This window comes from Cololabis saira, chromosome 17 (genome assembly GCF_033807715.1).
Source record: "Cololabis saira isolate AMF1-May2022 chromosome 17, fColSai1.1, whole genome shotgun sequence".
Classification (NCBI taxonomy): Eukaryota; Metazoa; Chordata; class Actinopteri; order Beloniformes; family Belonidae; genus Cololabis; species Cololabis saira.
In genome coordinates this window covers 6,937,161-6,956,655 of record NC_084603.1, presented here as the reverse complement: position 1 = coordinate 6,956,655, position 19,495 = coordinate 6,937,161, and the positions used below count along the sequence as shown (strand labels likewise).

General features: G+C 39.3%; 1 protein-coding gene across 12 annotated transcripts in view; it reads right to left on the bottom strand.

Moving 5' to 3' along the window:
• Positions 1-19,495, bottom strand: part of LOC133463903 (neurexin-1a-like) — a 301,928-nt gene that overhangs the window by 44,346 nt on the left and 238,087 nt on the right. For all 12 annotated transcript variants that reach the window (XM_061745667.1, XM_061745669.1, XM_061745668.1 and 9 more), the window contains one exon: positions 2,554-2,725. In XM_061745667.1, coding sequence (XP_061601651.1) covers positions 2,554-2,725 — 172 coding nt within the window. The remainder of the gene's footprint in view (positions 1-2,553; positions 2,726-19,495) is intronic.

The window sequence follows — 19,495 nt, the reverse complement described above, 5'->3', positions numbered from 1 at the left end:
ACATGGGGGCAGGGGTGGACAGACAGAGGCAAAATGGACAGAAAAAGAGGAGGATGCAGTAGAGACAAGGAGCTCTATACGTTCACCATGCCCTGATAACAGTAAAAGAATGAGGCCAGGGACTTCTCCATTATCTTTGTGTGCTGCACGTGTTCAGTGGTTGCCCTGATAGGATACTGCACTGTACCCTGCAGGCCTGGCTGCACCATTGTGATGGTATTACTTCCATGGCTGAGACTCAGGAAAAGGGGATGATTTTATTGAATTAATTAATCTTTTTTTTTTCTTTCTTTTGTGTACATTACACAATGGAAGCCGGACAGGAACAAAAGGTCGGAGAAATAGAGTGCAACAAATGGGAAGCTGCTTGTGTGTACGTGTGTGTTTTTAGCATTAGATTCTAATAATTGTATTAACGACTTTTAATGGTTAATAAGAATGCAGTACAAGACTTTTAATGAGATTACCGGGGCAGCAATGGAGGGTATTCTGAACCAATTATTTTCTTGCTTTGAGAGTGAGAGCTCCCTTCCACGTAAACTCTTCCTTTCTCTTTCCCACTCGCCAGTCGCCATTTTTATCTTTGCTGTCTACTTTTATTATAATCACTGTTGATCTGTGAGTGGCCTAAGAGTGGCTGAGGCTGCTATTATGAGTGAATTAGAGGCATACATAGACACTAATCAAACTACAGACGAGCTGAGAGAATAATGGCTTTGTGTGCTGGAGGTGAGGGGAGGGACCGCACAGTAATTGTGATTAGATGTAATTAGTCTGCGATGGGCCTAATAAGTTGGCTGGACATGGCATTATCACTGATGCATGATTGGTGGGGATGGCTTGTGTTTTCCAGCAGCATTTATAACACAACACTTGCCATGATTTGATTTTTAGATCATTATCTAGTGCTTTCTAAATTTTTAGTACACATGCCAAAACCTAAATTTATAAAATTCTGGCTTGCAAAAATAATTCCATGGCCAATAAATATTTAATTTTAAAGAGCAATTGTATGCAATAAACAATGAGAGACGGTGTTTTTCCAGGTGGTTAATTTCACTGTTAGCTGAAGCGAGCGCCATCATCTTTCACTCTGCAGGATTAAAACCATGAATACACCAACACCCATCAGTTGTTTTTCTCATCTTCATTCACTGTATTCACAACACAACCAGCTGTTGTTTGAAGACTGAAATGGGAGCATTAAGGCATTAAACCCTACAACACTTGGTGCTCTGGCCACGTCATGTCAAAAGCCATCAGATTGCCCTTTCCACTTGAGGCAAGTAGTGACGATTAAGTCTCAGTCACAAAACCTTCTTTCATTTGGATGAATGAACTAGTCATAGCTAAAAGGTCAGCCAGCACCATGAGGAAGAAGAAAGACAGGCTTGGTTTGGTCTTCTGTTTGGTCTGTGGCCTACTTGTTTTGTGTGTCGGCCATCTAACAAACGCGGTGCAGCAGGTCTTACTCCCCTGGATGGAATGCACGTGTTCCATCAATGAGGTTTACAGTATGTTTGTATTTTCATTGTACAATTCATTGAACTTTGTATTTTCAACAGTAATTTTCACATGCCTTTAATCCTCCATAGCTTTTGTCAAAGCCTGTCAGTATCTGAACAAGTTCACAGTTTCAACAACATAAGCAGGGTCATTTCAATTCAGACAAGTAACATTTTGATATTTTGACACAGTAAAGTAACATACCAGTTCTCCTTTTTCAGAAATATAGCAATGGTCAAATATACAGTTCTTTTTAATATAATTAACTCACATCACACAAGCGTGTAATAGCAGAAGTCATCTTCTACTGTCATGTACTTAGTACATGACAGTAGAAAAACAACATTTTTAGAAAAACTAATCCCTAAGAAATTTGCCACAAATTGGGGTTTTTATGATGGAAATTAAAGATCATTTTTTATTTTTAAACTAGTGGCTTTAATGTAGCTGATCACCTGGGATTACATTCTGTGTAAGCACCAGATTTACTTTAACTATATTTTACAGACTTGTATTCCCCATTGTCTTTAATCAATCAATGGATCAACCATACTGCCAAATAAATAAAACATGGCACAAGATTACTTTCCATAGTAAAAGAGGTGATTTGTCAGAGATTGGTTTACTAATTTAGCTTCCTGAGTACAGAGGCTTTAGGGAGATTACTTATGCATAGGCCAATATGTAGCAGACATGAAGACAGGGTGGGGGGTTGATCCTTTAGACAATTTATATTTTAGACTCATATACAAGACTGTGCAAGCTAAGACGAAACCCGTTTTCATGGGTCAAAGTTGTGTAATGTATCACATGAGCTGATAAGAAAACATTAGATTTTCAGTGGGAAAAAAAACAAACTCAACATCCTGAGCATTATTCTTAACAGCTGCTGAAAACAGAAACATAAAAAGCAAATCAAGCATATGCCAAGTTTCCATTAAAAACACATTCTAACAGATACGTCTTTAACAGATGACTCACTAGTACACTGGTCATATCGTCACTTTTGAGCAGTACATTTAATTAAAGCCAAAGTGGGTAACTCACCTGTGGGGTAGCGTTCAATGACAGGCAGGTCATCCACCTGCAGAGTGGCATTACCCCCACTCCTTGTAAACTTCACTATATGGTACTTTCCATCATTTACAAACTTTGATGTCTCCTCAATGTTAATGTCATCTGTTCCAACATTAAATACAACAGCAATGTTCCCTCTTTCCTGGAAAAAGAAGAGCACAGAAAGCAAGAAGGTCTTAGAAATCATCAAAATCCTGTATACAGTACTGATAAGGAGCTGCGCGGAAATTATTACAATATTATTACGTTAGAACTCTGCTGAGCATGTCAAATCTTTGTAAACATGGTTATACTTGTTTAAAAGAAACATATTTGGCTCTTTTTTCCTTAAACATATTCAGCTCTTTTTTTCCTCGTGGCAAAACGTCCTAACTTCCTAAGGAAATATCTGTGATATGATTTGGTTTCACAAATTGCAAAGATATTAGACACCTATGCCATAACGTTTCTTTTTCCTGGGAGTGGGGGTGGTGGTGGGGTGTCAATAATGTGAAGCAGCATCAGTCTGCCCAGATCTGGGTCTGTGATGTCACACTACCCTACAAGTCTATATGGCTCTGTGAATGACATATTTTCAGAACCACACTGCTCCAAACAAAATGAAAAAGATGTGTTATTTCAGAGTCTTTGATTTAGTAGTAATCTCAAATACCTAAATAGATGCTTTCACGTGCAGAAAGCTTTTTTTTTCTTATAACATGTCCTCTTCAAACAGTTTTCTGTCAAAAATAAAGGACTTGTGTAGTGTTGTCTTACAAGTGAAATTTTTATTTTGATTTAACTAAATCGATATTTTTTAACTAATCTAAAGAGCAATTGTGAGGTAGGCTGCTACAATAAAACTGCATGAAGGATCTGATAGAGAAACCAAATCTGAATAATAAGCCTAGTGAAATATGAACATTGCTTTTAGACCATTTATCATAACTTTTGTTGTGTTGGAGGGGTTTTTACGAAGCAGCTGAATTACTATTTTCATTAAGTGCTGTCACTGTGGTCCTATTGTGTTTTTATCAGGCTCATGGTGTCATATATAACAGCTAGCGTGCTCTAGTGATGTTATTCCAAGTATTTACATGTTAAGCATCAAGACCTGCTGGGTTCACCACAAGGCAGATTACACTACGGATTATTGCTTTGGCAGCCATATTAACACAACATATGTGTCATGTTTGAATGTGGCATTGTTGCTGGATGTTTTGTGGTTCCCATAAAATCTGACCGCTCATGCTGTGATTTGTACCCTTACATAGTAGCTCACTTAAGATAATTACGTAGTCAAGAATGTTTGTATGTGCTACTCCCCCTTGTGTGATACTGCCATCTGGCTCTCCAAAATACTATAAACATAAACAATCCTCTGAGCTCCGACTTTATAGGGCATGAATCAATTTCTGAAGTTTGTTATGAGGTTTAAACTGCAGTGAGTGCCGGCATCATAACAGGCACAAACATACTCATAAGCACACAAAAAAATAACTGACATCTCAGAGGGAGTTTGAACTTAACTTAATCACAGCCTCTTCCACATGATGACTATCAGCTTTAATAAGCTAATTTTACAGTACATGATCGAAGTCTATGAATCGTCCCTCTTAATCCAGTGAAGACGAGAGCGTACAATATGGCGGTGCAGCCCCCCGCTCTCCCTGCTTATGAGCTGCAGTGAAAGGAGCATCTGGTTGGAGGATCAACGTACTATACCAGCGCAGCACTTCGCATGTTATTATCCAGTCAGCACAGGCCATACTACACCGCATCTCCGCCCCAACTCTTCGACTCTCATGTGCACAAACTGAGACACGCAAAAAACATACACACCCATGTGCACACAGAAACCAGGCTCTTTAAAGTGCAGAATGAGCTGGCTTGTCGGAACAGCCAGAAGCTACGGTGCAATTAAAACCATTTGTAATGTGTCACACCATGTTACCAAAACTAGGACAATTCTATGCTTTGTAATGTAATTTTAACAGATTATATAATCTGATGCATTAAAGCTACAGTACTAACACAATTTAGTAAGTGCTTGCAGGCCCAAACAACAATCAACAAAAACTGAAAAGCAGACAGCAGTACTTGTCAGTTTTTCAGATCTGAATGGACAAAGGGACATTCTCCAGATGTGTGTGCGATGTTATACTCTTGTGTCCGCTAAAATGAGAGCCACTCTAAGTGATACACCACTCTTCAAATTCCTCAGAGAATGGCATTTCTCAGAAGGACTGAACACAGCAAGAAACACCAGATACCATGTGCATCTTTTATCATCGGATCTCACTCCAGGGCTGATTTTCACACAATTTTCCGCATTTGGAAGCCTTGGATAAAGTGTAAAAATCAACAAGAGGCAAGCATCTGTAATTTTGAAAGGAAACTTTCTTTCAAGGACTGGCACACACTGAGCAGAACCATTCAGAAAATTTTATTACCACTGATCTTGGATAAAAGAGGCAGAGCAAAAAAAGAAAAGAAAGTTTTAGTGGAGGGAGCAACCCAATTAAAATCCTGCTTTTAATAGCCTCCTTCAATTGACTTTTAATGTTCCCCGTGGTCTCATTAATAAATTTACTGCATTTAGTTACAAACTGCCAACTTGGATTTCCATAGAATTAAAAACGGCCTCATTCACGGTAAGGTAGGTTAAAGAAGCAGACAAGGGACAAAAATGTAATAAGCAGGTTAAGGGATCTAAACATTTAACTATTTAAGCTGAGAAAACACTATGATTCTTGACATATTAAGAGGGCTGTTTCCACCATATTAACCTGATTAACTGTTATTGACTCTGCCGTCGTAGATGGGATAACATTTGCTTTAAACGCCAACATTTTTAAAGAATTATCCAGCACATTTCAGCGTCTGCTGAAATTCGACTGACTTGGACAACTATGTCAGGACCGTGCTCAACGCGGAGAGCAGCCTAATTCTGGGACTCTAAAAGGGTGTAGGCTTATGTCAGAGAGTGATTGATAGGTGCTTACATAAACCCATCCCATTACACCCCGTACAATTTCAGGGCTGTTCACTTGGTAAGTGCTGCTCCCTGCAGGACTGCCCCCCTGAGAACATACTGTACGATGCACACATACCTCGCTGGATGAGCTCAGTCTTGCCTGACACTCTGTGCGTGGCCTTGATTAATTGCTCATCAGCTGCAATAGAGTTTAATTAACTGATGAAGTTGATCCACCATTCTCCTTTAATCTGCTCTTTTTTATGCTGCTCATCCATGCAGCGGGTGGGTGGAGTAGCTCCAGCAATACTCAGGGTGTCAGTTTATCCTTAAAACTCCCCATCTGCACTCACTATACAGCAACAGAGATACTTGTATAACTATAAGTGTAAAACAACTTAAATTTTTAAATTTTTTTCTTAATAGTCAGTAGGTACATCGATTGGCATCGCTTCAATGAAACCATCTTTGAAGAGATGTGTTGAACAATTGAACTTGTTCAAAAAAATTACCCCAAAAGCTTTTATGAACCTTACAGGGACCTCTTTGGAACAGGGTTTGCATGAATAATACATCAGGAAATAAATAAATCATACTTTTGTAGAAGTGTTTTTGTTGAGAAGATATGGTATGTTGCTCACAATGTGCCCGAGGCTTAAACAAACCGAGCACAGAATAGCCACACCAACTCAGAATGTTCCGGATGTTTGCAATGCTTTACCGAAGCAAGCTTACACACCCAGTGCTGTTAAATACAAAGTTGGAAGAAAGTGAGAAATGATGTTTGAGGTGGTGTCGGGCCTCGTCTCTGCTAAAATGAGCACCATGGTGTAGCCTGTCCTAATGTTTTACTTGTTTGGAAGCCATTCATCTTGACAACCATTGTGCACCAGTCACATTTCATATCTCACCGGTCTGATGCCACAGGACAGCAACACATCTCACTCCAGTGCGCACGTCTGTGAGGGGTCTGTTGGCAGGTGGGGCAGGAGCAGCTCCATCCTCCTTTCACCGTGTAATGGGTGTGTGTCTGTAATATGTGTGCTTGTGGAGGGATATTGTGCCCCTCTCTGTAGAAGCTAAATGTCTTAATGCATTTTGGGCAGGAACACTGTACGCTGCACCTTATCATTTAATTACCTCTGACATTTTTCTGCTTCTCCCCCTTTTTAAGCAAAGCTGAGCTAATGAAATTACAGAAGTAATGGAATATTTAGGAAGAAAAAAACGGATTAAAGAAAAAGAAACAAAAAAACCTTAAAGCATGTGATCCTTCATTTATATTTCATTATACCTGTAATTATGATAATACAAATAAAACATATACACTGTCACATTTGCTCATGCCATTTGTAATTGTGTTGTTAATTTACAATAAAAGTTCAGCTTAGATGAAGTCTAAACAAAATTATTGATGAATTATCTCAGCTCATTATCTGTCAACATTTAAGAGGTGGGATGCATCCTGGTTCTCTCTGGAAACCATGGACACTGCATCCTCTGGACTAAACAGGAGAAGGACAATCCAGGATGTTATAAGCACAGTTCAGAACCGTTATCCCTGATCAAAGGAAGCAGCTTGTACATCTGAAAGGGAGATGTGTCAAGAACAGTTGTCCAGACCTTGATGAGAAGCTGCTGGCGACCGTTAATTTGAATCAGGTGTGTTGATGCAAGGAAACATCTAAAACATGCAGGACTGGAGTCCGAGACCCCTGTTTTAGTGCAAGGTGCTTTTTCAGAGAAGGGGTTGCATTTTCAACGCAATGCTAAACCACATGTTGCATCCATTACTTAAGCATAACTTTATATTACCTGGGTGCATGCGCTGAACTGGCCTGCCTGTAGTACAGACATTTATCCAACTAAAGACATTTGCCACATCCTGAAATAAAAATATAACAAAGATGACCTGGGGCAGTTGAGCACCTTAAAGTGAGTTGAGTCTTAAATCAGACGATAACGGGGCAAAACATCGCTCTGCCGAAATTCCAGGTGCTGGTCTGCTTTAGTCCCATATGTGTGCAGATTGTTTTTAAAACGAGAGGAGTAATATATCCCTTCTTTCTCCTTTTCTTTAATTTGACATGTGTTGCTGCCATTAAATTAATTTGCTTGAAATTATCAGGAGCGGAGTCTGCAAAGTTGCATCTGTTTTCTGTGCCCAATTCTATCCTATTCACAGTGAGGTAGGGTCCGTCCTGGACACCAAACATAAACTCACTAATAGCTCTTGTATAAGCCCAACAATATAATTTTTTTGATTTGTAAAGTGTAGAAACATATTGCAGTATATACAGAGCAAGCTCTATAAGGAAGTTGCTGCAATATACAGATATACACTTCTTCTCATTGGAGGGGGAGTTCATGAGTCTGTATTCAGCTAGAAGTGACTGGAGTGTCAGAAACGGGACCTGGCCAGTGGCGTTCTTTAAAAGGCACTGTTCATCTTTTCCTGCAATGACATTTGCTGTCTGTCTATACTCTTTCAGTTGCTCCATCCAGCCTGTGACACATTCCATCAAAGGAGGTCAACAGACACCTGAAATTTCTCTCTCACTGAAGGAAATCAATTCTGGTTCAGGTGATTCTCCCGTCTGTCCACTTGTGACAACTGGCTCGCCGCCGGAGTGAGTTGACCTTCATCTCCATCCTCTCCAATCGGACTTCCTGCGTCAAAGTCCAGATCAGTTCAAATCTGTAATTCATACCTAACGCCTTTCTGGCTAAATGAGATGACATATATTCAAGCACCAGCGCAGGAAGGGTATAGGGAAACACCAGAGAAATGAGGAAAAAGAAGCAGTGACTCAAGCATGGCTTCTGACATGCATGAAAGCTGGGAACATGTGCTGTGAGTGACCCTTAAGTCACATTATGAAACTTCCAGGGACTAGACATGATTAAGATATACAATACGGCAATCTATTTGTTCTGTCATCTCAGATTATCCTTAAAGCAAGAAAAAATAAATGAGTAATTCCCCCAAATGAAATAGAATTTAGTGTATTCATATCTAATGCTGTCTCAGAATCCCATTTGTGACTTGCACAAGATTCACACACACATTTAGAGGTGATATTGCTTTTTTTTCTTTTTTACTATTTTAACTGAGCCAGGTGCAATTCTTCAGTTCTATTCAGATGCGATCTGTTTCACCAGGGTTTCCCATTGTATCAGCTTTTCATGCAATGATGTGACAGGTTTGCTAATCTTGCACACACACACATTACACCTCAGTAATCCAGAATCACCGTCACAGCACAGTTCAGCTAAATAAGATTCATTTACATAATTATGAGAAGAAGGCCGTAATTCATCATTGTGTAGCTGTTTGTCTGACTGGCGTGTCACTTAATTAATGACACAGTATAGGTGCCATTTTGACTGACAAAAAAATCTGAGTTTGTACATGGTACAATAGTGTGTAACAACAAACAACCAATGACTCATTTCTGACTAAAAAGTCCCACAAAGACACACAAAACAGCTCAGTTTAATCAAAGCTGTTCTTTTGGCCCTTCCAACTTTAAAAAATCTAAATTAAATGATCATAATCAGCAAATCTTGAGGTTTTCACATGCTGTATATAGTGGGGGCTGTGTCGTGCACTCTCTGTGACTTCTAAACCTGCACCTGCTAAATATAATGTAATGGTGGACTGCAATAAATGAACATCCTCTATGAGAAGATTGCAGTTAGTGACACATTACCTTGCAATGATCAGAGTAGCTGAAAAAAATACAGCATGTGGCCATTGTTTAAGTTAGGGTCAGTGTTGACTATACTGAACTCCCTTATTGTTTTAAGACATGTACATCTATTAAGTATTAAATGAAACAGGACAATATGAAATACTAACATTTTATTTTTGCAATTAGTTCTGTTTGGAGAGGTCTTTGTTAATGTACAGTTACATGTTCTGTACTATGTTGACAATGCCTAAATATGGACTCTATTCAAAGCCAAATCCATGCTCCACCTGCCTCTTTCCCCCTTACACCTTACTTTCATCAGACAGGCAGCTGGAGGGCTCATGCAATTTCAGGCCCGTCATGAACGCATTTCAGCTACTCCGGAATGCAAACATATTCAGAACAAGCCGACCTCAATCTAAATTTGCTCATATTTTTCTGTTGCTGAGCCCATTTCAAATGTTGTATTTGGAAAGTGAATACATTACGGCTTTAACAATAAATGGAAAATGTTGAGCAGGAGCTACTGGCTGTATGTGAGTTGGATACAGTTTGGATTTGGGTAAAAATAGAAAAAAAAATAAAGATAAGCTATGCAGCTTTTGTAGAGTTCCTAGAGAGCTGGGAAATGAAAGTGCAAATGTGTTTCATGACCGAGTAGCACACATGAAATTGACAATATAGTTGTTACCTCATGGTAGCAATAGCTTTGTTTCTTGATAGCCTGCCTTGAAATATATTTTACAATATTTCAGATAGAGATATCCTCGAAATACCTTTTGGTGAAGACCAGCTTGGTAGGACACTTCATTTTTTTTTGCTCCTGGTCGAGCGAGCACCCTATATATGGAGGCTACAGTCCTTATGCAGTTGGTCTGGGTACAGGTTAGGGCTGGGCGATATGGACCAAAAGTCATATCTCGATATTTTCTAGCTGAATGGCGCTACTCGATATATATCTCAATATTTTTTCTGTGCCATAATTGGGGTTTCCCCCAAAGCATTATAGCATAGCATCTCTGTTAGCTTCATTTTTTTCTGAGGCAAACCCTTAAAAAAACAGTCAGTTTTAATACAAAGCCTCGTGCCAAATGTCACACAGGTACCTTTATTAACAGAGGTCTGCACAATATCAAAATGTATAAAACAAATTAAATAAAAATAAACTGCCTGCATATATAGAATAAAAATGCTTCTTGAATAAAATAAAACAAATATCCCTTTCCTGCATAACAATTAAATTAAAATACACTGTACAATTAATACAATGTAGACAGTAACAGGCAGACTTTTCCACTGAGGTTGACAGTTGTGCAAATAACAAAACATTTGTGCAAATCTCAAATAAAACATTCAAGTCAATTTGTCACAAAATAAGCTATATCAAAATCAAAAAAAAAATTTTTTTTTTTTTTTTTTAAATCGATATAAACGATATTGTCTCGTACCATATCGCGTTTGAAAATATATCGATATATATTAAAATCTCGATATATCGCCCAGCCCTAGTACAGGTCATTCCTTCCTTCCTTCCATCCATCCATCCATCCATCCATCCATCCATCCATCCATCCATCCATCCATCCATCCATCCATCCATCCATCCATCCACCCCCCCCCCCACTCATTCCTATTCAGGATCATGGGGTTTTATTGGAGCCTATCCTGGTTCTATTAAGCAAATAAACTCATATAAAAAACTGGTCAAACCCCCTTTGATATCACCTATAGGCTTCCTGAAGAGCCTCGTTTTCCTCACACAGAATTAGTAGGCCTGGGAAGCCGGGTGAAACATACCCACTTTTTTCAGTCTGTTCAAACATCCTCACTTCAAGTGCCGCTACAAGTGAAATCCATGCTGGAAGAACTGCGGAGCTGCTGGCAAACATATGAACTGAGACCTCCTCTTACAAATGTCTTTTTGGTGTTACCAGCAAAAATGACTGTTTAACTAAGGCACAAAATGCCTGCTGCGTCGCTAAGCTCTGTTCTTGGACCCTTCCAGGCCAACTCACAGTCAGTCACAACGGCTCTTGGAACAAACATTTTCTTCCCCTGCAACAAGGTATTCTTCCTTAAAATATGAATGAAAATGCTCTGTCTGGTCTTTACTAACAGCTCAGAAGCTACGCTCAGGAGTCAATACACTGCTAAGCGCTTTGTAATGACAACTGGCCAATGGTTATACCAGCTGCCAATCAAAAGACCATCTCCTAATTAGGGCTGTTCGATTTTTTTTCTCTCAAAATCCGATTTTCGATTATGATTATTTTGTGAATTGACAAAAGGCAAATAAATGATTTCAAATATGCTGTTTTTTTATTGAACATTTGCCCCATTGGGCTTTAAGTGCAAACTTTGCTCTTATTAAACCAAAAATGAATGAATAAAGTGCAAAACTCTGTAAAATAAGTTGAAAAAAAGTTTTAAAAAATATAATAAAATATAAAGTTTTATCTCTGAAAAAGAAAATCAGCAAATCAGCACTTGCAAACATACAGTAAGTTATATTTCCAATTAAATAAAACAAGACATTTTCTAATTAAACTAAACTGGGTCTTTGCATGCTAAATAATAATGCAGCCCATGAAGGAGGTAGAGGTGTGTAATGTTAGTCATTACATTTGCTGTTCACATTTGCAAGTTTTTTGCAAGGAACACGAGCCGGTCTACCGCATCTGGCTTGAGGGATGCCCGGTGGCATGTTCCAATGCCCCCTCCTACACTAAAGAGCCTCTCCGATGGGGCACTTGTCGCAGGTATTGAGAGGTATTTCCATCAATCATTAATATGGTATCAATCGTTAATATGTGTGCAGACAAGGTAAAAAAAAAAAAAAAAAAAAAAAAAAAAAAGGGAAAAATCGATTTTACGATTTTCACATTTTAACATCGTTCTAATTACATAATCGCGATTACGATTTAAAATCGATTAATCGAACAGCCCTACTCCTAATTATACATGAGTTTATACATACGTTTGTTGAGTTATATATATATATTTATATTTTGCCTGATGGGGTTAACCAAAAAAGAGCCCCCCTGTACAGTTGTCATGGATGTAAAATCAAGCTATGGAAACCAACTGTTTTTTATATATATACACAAATATGCTTATTTATACTGCAGTTGGACATTTTAACATGGGGGTCAATGGAATATGACTCTCTTTTGGAGGCAACCCCAGTGGTCAGTTAAGAAACTGTAACTTTTCTTACTTCTGCATTGGCTTGAACCCAGAAGTTTAATCATTGGTGCTGGCTTCAGGTAAAAGGCAGGGGCACACCATGGACAGGTTGTCAGTCCAGGAAACTACACGGTGAAATTTTTTAATGAATGTATATCTACATAAATTGTGGCAAATAGCAAGTCAGAATAAAAAGACCTTTTTGAAAAGTATCATCAAGCCAAAAAGAACAACATGATAAATAAAACCCAGCAGTGGATGTCATCCAACAATCTTTGACACCACAATTAACTGTAACATTGAAGCTATCTTAACTTTGGCAGGAGGCGCCAGCAATTCTTGCCTGTTACAAACACAGCACAAATTAAACCTTGAGCCCGACTGCTTGTAGAACAGTGTTTCAGAAATATAGGTACTGCCAGCTTAGAATTAGCTGTAAACATATGGCTAAAATTAACATGCTGTTTCAAAAACTATCAACAGATTTTGCTTGTTTTTGGTCATTATTTTTATTTAACAGCATCTGCTGACCAAAGAAAATCCCATCAGCAAGTAGTTACAGGTCACAAAGTTTGCTGCTTTAGCAATGAGGTGGAGTTATAGATGCTGCTGTGTTTCATATGCATGACTTTCCTACATAGTGGCGTGGGTGGGAAATAAATACCAACAGCTAATCCATATGGAATTTCCAGTATAAAACTGCAAAGCCTCTGCTATTTATCGTTTCCAGCACAAAAAAGGGTATTTCCAATAAAGATGTCCAGAAAAGTTGAGGGCAATTGTAATGCCTGGCCAGGTATCAACAGAAGTAACAAAAACACAACCAGACATCAAAATGGAACTAGAAATGTATTTTGCCAATGGCTGTTATTTAACTGGGTTAAAGCAATTCAGGGTACATTTTTACTTGAAAACAACCCTCAAGTACCTGTTTCTAATACTTTCACAGACCTAGGAAAGTGCCAAGCTTTAAAATTGCCACCATCAATCAAGTGGTTTTAAAGGATGCAACAAGGTATTTCATAGATTACTTTTCCCCCCAACTTCTTCTACATTATTCCCCATCAGCCACATGTGTTAGTGGGCCTTCTTTTTCTTTTAAACCTAGATCAGTGTCTTTTTGATTCCAACATCCCCTAAAAGAAGTTTGCACATTCTCTGACTAATTCATGTCTATAACTCCTCCTTTTTCATGTTTACATAGCTCAATAATCTTTCTACTTATACACACAAACAAGATCATCCCCGAAGAGACATGCAAAAAGTATTATGTCATGACAAGAACAAAGCTTTACTTAAATCCTATCGAAATAAACCTCAACAAAGATATTTGTGTGTCCTAGAGGTGGGCTAGTTCTTTTGACAGGATTGTCATGTGTTTCTGCACACCGCTGCAGAGTCTTTGGCCCCGTTTTCATTTTGAGCAGTAGCTGGCAGATTGGGTGAGGTGTGGGGCAGACGCTGTATTTGTGATACAGGTTCATGCCTCACTGTCTGCCGACAAGCTGAGCTTCCCTGACACCAAGTGGGTGAGATAAAATTGAATCTTAATCAATAAAAGGTGAGCAAATGGTTAGATATAGTTGCTAGCAAATCATATTTTTGCCGAAACAAAAGATTTAAAAAAATGTTCAAGCAGTAAAAAGCACCTTTATACCATCCGTTAATTGGAATATGAAAACACTTGTTGACATAGTTGCTTCCTTTTCATGCTATTTGCCACTATGGCAATGTTAACAAACAAAAGCAATCAGACAAGCAAGACAGTCCTGCCCTACTTTACATTAAATAAGGTGTTTGAAACAAGCCAAAAGGAAAATCGTCAAATTATCATTGGAGTGAAAATGTGCAATTTTTGCAGCCAGATGGGATACTTAGGGAATAGCTTTTTTTTTGTATTGCTTTTTTTTTTTGAAAAAAAAAAAAAAAAAAAAAAAAAAATCTAAATTCCTTTCTGCTGCCATCCATCTCTTTTCAAAGTACAAAGGAGTGTGACACACAGACCACCTTAAAGAGATATGGGATCACTGTCTTTATCTCGAGGTCCAGCAGCTACTTTTGAGATAACGCAGAGCTCTCACCTCTGTGCTTCAATACATTGCAAAGGATTGTCAGGTAACAATAACCTTACTGGAAAGATTAAATGAACATCCATAAACGACTGCCAGCTACATCTGCACACTTTGCAAAGATTAAAAATTCATCTCCTACCACTGTCCAATGGCATCATGGTGTCTACGAAGTTGCCTGATAAGGCCACAGAAAAAGGTGACAAGTCTTGCAAGAAGCCATCATTATAAGCCAGCTGAGTCACTTTTGAAACGAAGGCGCATTCAAAAAATGGCAGCAGCAGCAGAGATGTATTTTTTTCTTCCTCTTTCCCAATCAACACACTCCCAGAGCAATCACCATCGATTTAAATTGATCTCAATCATCTAAATCAAAAATGAAATGTTTCAACTGTAAATTAATTTTGTGCAAATACTCAAGGAGGCAAAAGGAAGGAAAAAAAGGTCATCCAGCCCACTTAATTTCAGGATTGCTTGCAATTATTCTCTCTTGTCATATAGTCTGAGAACAGCAAAGAGCACCTGCTCAGGAATAAATGGCGTGTGGGGAAATCTGCCACTGAACACACTGACAGCAGTGCTGACAGCCCCTCTGGAAGATGATGACAAGTAGAGACCAAGTGACACATATGTGGATGTTTGTCATCTCAGCGACGCTGACCAGGCACTTTCATGTTAGTTCACTGTGTTAGGATGCAGTCTTGTTTCTGCTTCCCATTCTCTACTGCAGCCATAGACTTGTTTGGCTGAAAATAAATAAATAAATACATACCGTATTTTCACGACCATACGGCGCGCCGTATTAAAAGGTGCCGTCTACACACACATATGGCGCGCCACCTTACAACAACACCCACACAAGCATACAAGTGTGCGTATTTAAAAATAGAGCAGGAGCAAAACTGAGTTTGACTGTGCTTTATTTAAGTCTTTATTACAATCATTATTGCATTAATCAAACCCATCGAAGTCCTCATCCTCAGTTTCTGCATTAAACAGCTGCGCTAAATCAACTGTGCCAGTTCCACTTTCCTCGCTGTCAGAGTCACTTTCCGGGCCGTGCGGCCGCTCGGAAATGATGCCGGCTTTTGCGAAAGCTCGAACAACAGTCCCAGCAGACACGTTAGCCCACGCATCTACAATCCATCCGCAAACTGTGGCGTAACTTGCCCGGCGCTGCCTTCCACTCTTTGTGAAACTGTGGTCTCCATCGGTCATCCATCGCTCCCATGCCGCTCACAGCCTTACTTTGAACGGCCGGTTCACACCGATGTCCAGCGGTTGGAGTTCCTTTGTCAGACCTCCTGTCAGGACTCAGCCCGTCGGGCTTCATCCGCAGCCCGATCGTGCGAGCTGCGCGCTCGGCAACAGGTACGAGCCAGGCGCGCTCCGACGCTCTGGACACTCAGCTGCAGCGCATTAGTTAATTTGTTTATGGGAGTTAAATAGAGGGACTGCCAACAGCTCGTCGCGAGTTCGTCCTGGCTACGTTAGAGAGTATGGTTACTGTTATTTATACTGTCTAGCTGTTCTCATGGTCTCAGCGCGATCGGGCTGCGGATGAAGCCCGGCGGGCTGAGTCCTGACAGCTCCCAGAATAACAACAAGCGCAAAGTTAATTTGTTTCACTTCTTTTTTCACATCGGCTGTGAGATGTGCACGCATAGAGTCACAGATCAACAGCGATGGTGATGCGTGGAAAAAAACCATCTGGTCGTTGTCATGGTGGCCTCAACTACGTCCACCAATGACAACACACATTGGGCGCACTGCGCCATTGGGTGCGCCGCACATTTTGAAAAAAAAAAAGAAGACGTTTATATGCACCTTATGGTCGTGAAAATACGGTAAATAAACTGCAGCATAGAGAGAGGCTCTGTAAAATGACATCAACTGGTTTTGTGCATATAAGCAGTGGCCACCATTAACACCACAATGCTGCTAAATGACTAATATGCTCCCCTTGGGGTGTGGTGTTTCACTGCATCATTCATCTTCACACTCACGATATTGGTCATTGTATGTGCATTAATTGATTACCATTGGTGAGACGCAGCATTTTAACTCTGCACTTGCCTGGTAGTGGATGAATGGCTAACTAGACAAGGTATCGACATATTTTAATTGTTGTACTATGCAAAAGTCAATTCGCTGAAATGAGTGGATATTGATGAATGCAGCCAAATGGGTTGATTCACCAAGAAACTGATGTTTGGAAAGTGTGCACATGGTGCCATTGTTTATTTATTTATTTATTGCAATTGTTAGATTAGTTAGACTGTTGGATGATATACTGTTGGAGATATACTTGCCACTGGCTTTGTGTGTGGGAACTTTTGTTTAATGTTTATATATATATATATATATATATATATATATATATATATATATATATATATATATATATATATATATATATATATATATATACAGAGAGAGAGAGAGAGAGAGAGTAAATGAAACAAATTTGCAGCTCCTAACTGCATTAAAGGGAAAATAAAAATAAAAAAAAATAACAGCAGAGCACAGGTCATGTTGCTGTTTTTTTTTTCTGAGCAATTGTTTTGCATTTTTAAATTGACGTGTCCTGTAGTGTTGCTACGATTGTTTTCCTGTTTTCTAGACTGTGCCCGATCACTTTTTGGGCTTTCAGTTTTGAAGTGTAAAGGAGCTGCTTCCCCTTGCAGTGAGTTTGAGCAGGGCAGTCGGGTGTTACCACGGTGCATCCTGTGGTCTGTCAGATGCAAAGACAGAGCACATTTAATGTACTTGTATCCACATTTTACAGCCAAGACATGGAAAGAAGGCAAAATTATGATACACTTATTTTTAAACCAGATCTAAGTTCATTTCTGAATGAAAAAGCTGTCTGTAGTAAACACAGTTAAGCTTTATATTGTGGCCTCCCATTACCAGCCACACTGCTTCGTTCTGATACAATTCCGATTTGGTAAAGCTCTCCTTTGGGAGTTCATATTCTTTACTATAAGTGTCACGGATCACAACTTCATGTGAATGCAATAACCTTCTGAAACAAAACAAATCAGCACCAGATGCCATTCAGGATGTCTTGTTTGCCTCAACAGAAAATATTATTTGTGAGAGCATTTTGATGGGAGATTCGATTGAGGCAGGACATAAATAGTTCAGTATAGATAAAGATCCACTTATTAAGTAGTTAGCTTCAGGTAAAGTTGTAAAGTTAATAATAGAGTCCTTAAAACCAAAGACTGAAAAAAATAATGGATGCAGCATCAGTCAGATGGTCAATTATTTCTTTTTTTCCCCCCATTGGTCCATTGTTTTCTGAAGAGGAGTTTTGAAGCCTTTTTTGTTTGTATTTTGCACAAGCATGCGGCTGGGGAAGCTGATGGGAACAGGCCCACCGTATGTCAATCAAAGTTGGCAGTGGCTACCAGCTCCTACAGCCAAACACGGTCAAAATATCTGCAGAGCTGCCGGCAGATGTTTACAGAATATCCTGTTTAACATGTTGATTTTAAAATAAAACAAAATCAAAAATTACTGCTGCATTTAGCTGATGCTGGTTTAGTACGAGCTGTTGATTGCTTCTCTAAGCTGGTTAGCATGATGAGGAGGTGATAATGGTTAGCCATTGGCTGAGCCAACTGTCAACCAATCATATTGTAATTAGATGTACTGCTTTATAGCTTCCCCTGATGGGGTACAAAAGAATTCACCCCCTCAGAGCTCTGATGGGTTGGAAATCAAACAATTGAGACCAAAATGTTGTTTTTTTTTTTAATATGTTTATTCCTGCAATAAATATGAACATTTTAACATGGGAGTCAGTAGAGATGGACCCACTCCTGGAGCCGGCCTCTAGCAAGAAACTGCAACTGTAACACATCTTACTTCTGCCTAGACCTCAAGCCAGAAGTTAGATGGTTGGCACTTGGTTAAACTAACCAGTAGTGGTTAACTAAGATCAAATATAGAGGCTAGTTTTATTCTTTTTTCATTAAATTCACCCCTTCACTTTACAATGAGTCCCAAGAGGAGTGTTGAGGCACACAGCTTTCATCTCAGTTTCATCACGAACACGCAATCTGCAGATACTTCTCTGGTAAAACATGACCCATAGGGGCCGGCGCAGTGTGATGAAGACTTTTGTCAGGCCAAGTGAGCTGGAACTGATGGTGCACGTAATTAATGGTCTGAAATAGACTGAGAATTAGTGCTGGGCAGGGATGTTAATTGACTATGATACTTGGGCTGGTGCCTCTCAGCCTGAGGCTCTTACTCTTTTCCTTGTGCTCTGCTGTACCACTTTTTTCCACGCTGCCCTATTTCTTCCACTCGTCACTCTGCTTTCTCCTGATCTTGTCTCTTCTCAAGTACCCTCTATCTCTTTCAATCCCATTTTCAATGTTCCTCATGCTTTCCTTGCTAGTCCCCTTTACCTTGATGATATCAGAACCGGATATGGACAGACATACAGTATGTCACACACTTTTCATGTGGAAGCAGGTGCCTACACATAAAAGCCTTTCCCATCTCTTGCGGGACAGACAAATCCTGTACAAGTTAACACAGTAATGGCAATACCATACCAACAAACACAATGTGAGAGAGCTATTAGTCTATCATAAATAATCACATGGCATTGCTCTGATATCACCTGTTTAGCATCTTCTTCGATAATCCATCTGCACTGTCTCTTCCTCCAGAGTTGCACCTTGGAGGACGTGTGTTGGGATGCTGATACACTTTGATAAATATGCAAGTGAACAAGGTCAAAAATGAGCTGGGTTAAGCATTTTGTTCTGCCTCAACTTTCTCACCATTCTCAATCACTTTTTTTTTTCTAAGCATGGGGTCATGTATTGATATATGAAGCACAACTCTTCGTTCACATTAGGTAAAGTCCTTAAAATCGCCAATGCTGAAGCAGCAGAATCAGAGATATCTAGAATTTTAGTCATCAGTATGCCAAAAGGCTCAAAAATATGCTATGGATACCATAAATAAATTCAATGCAATAT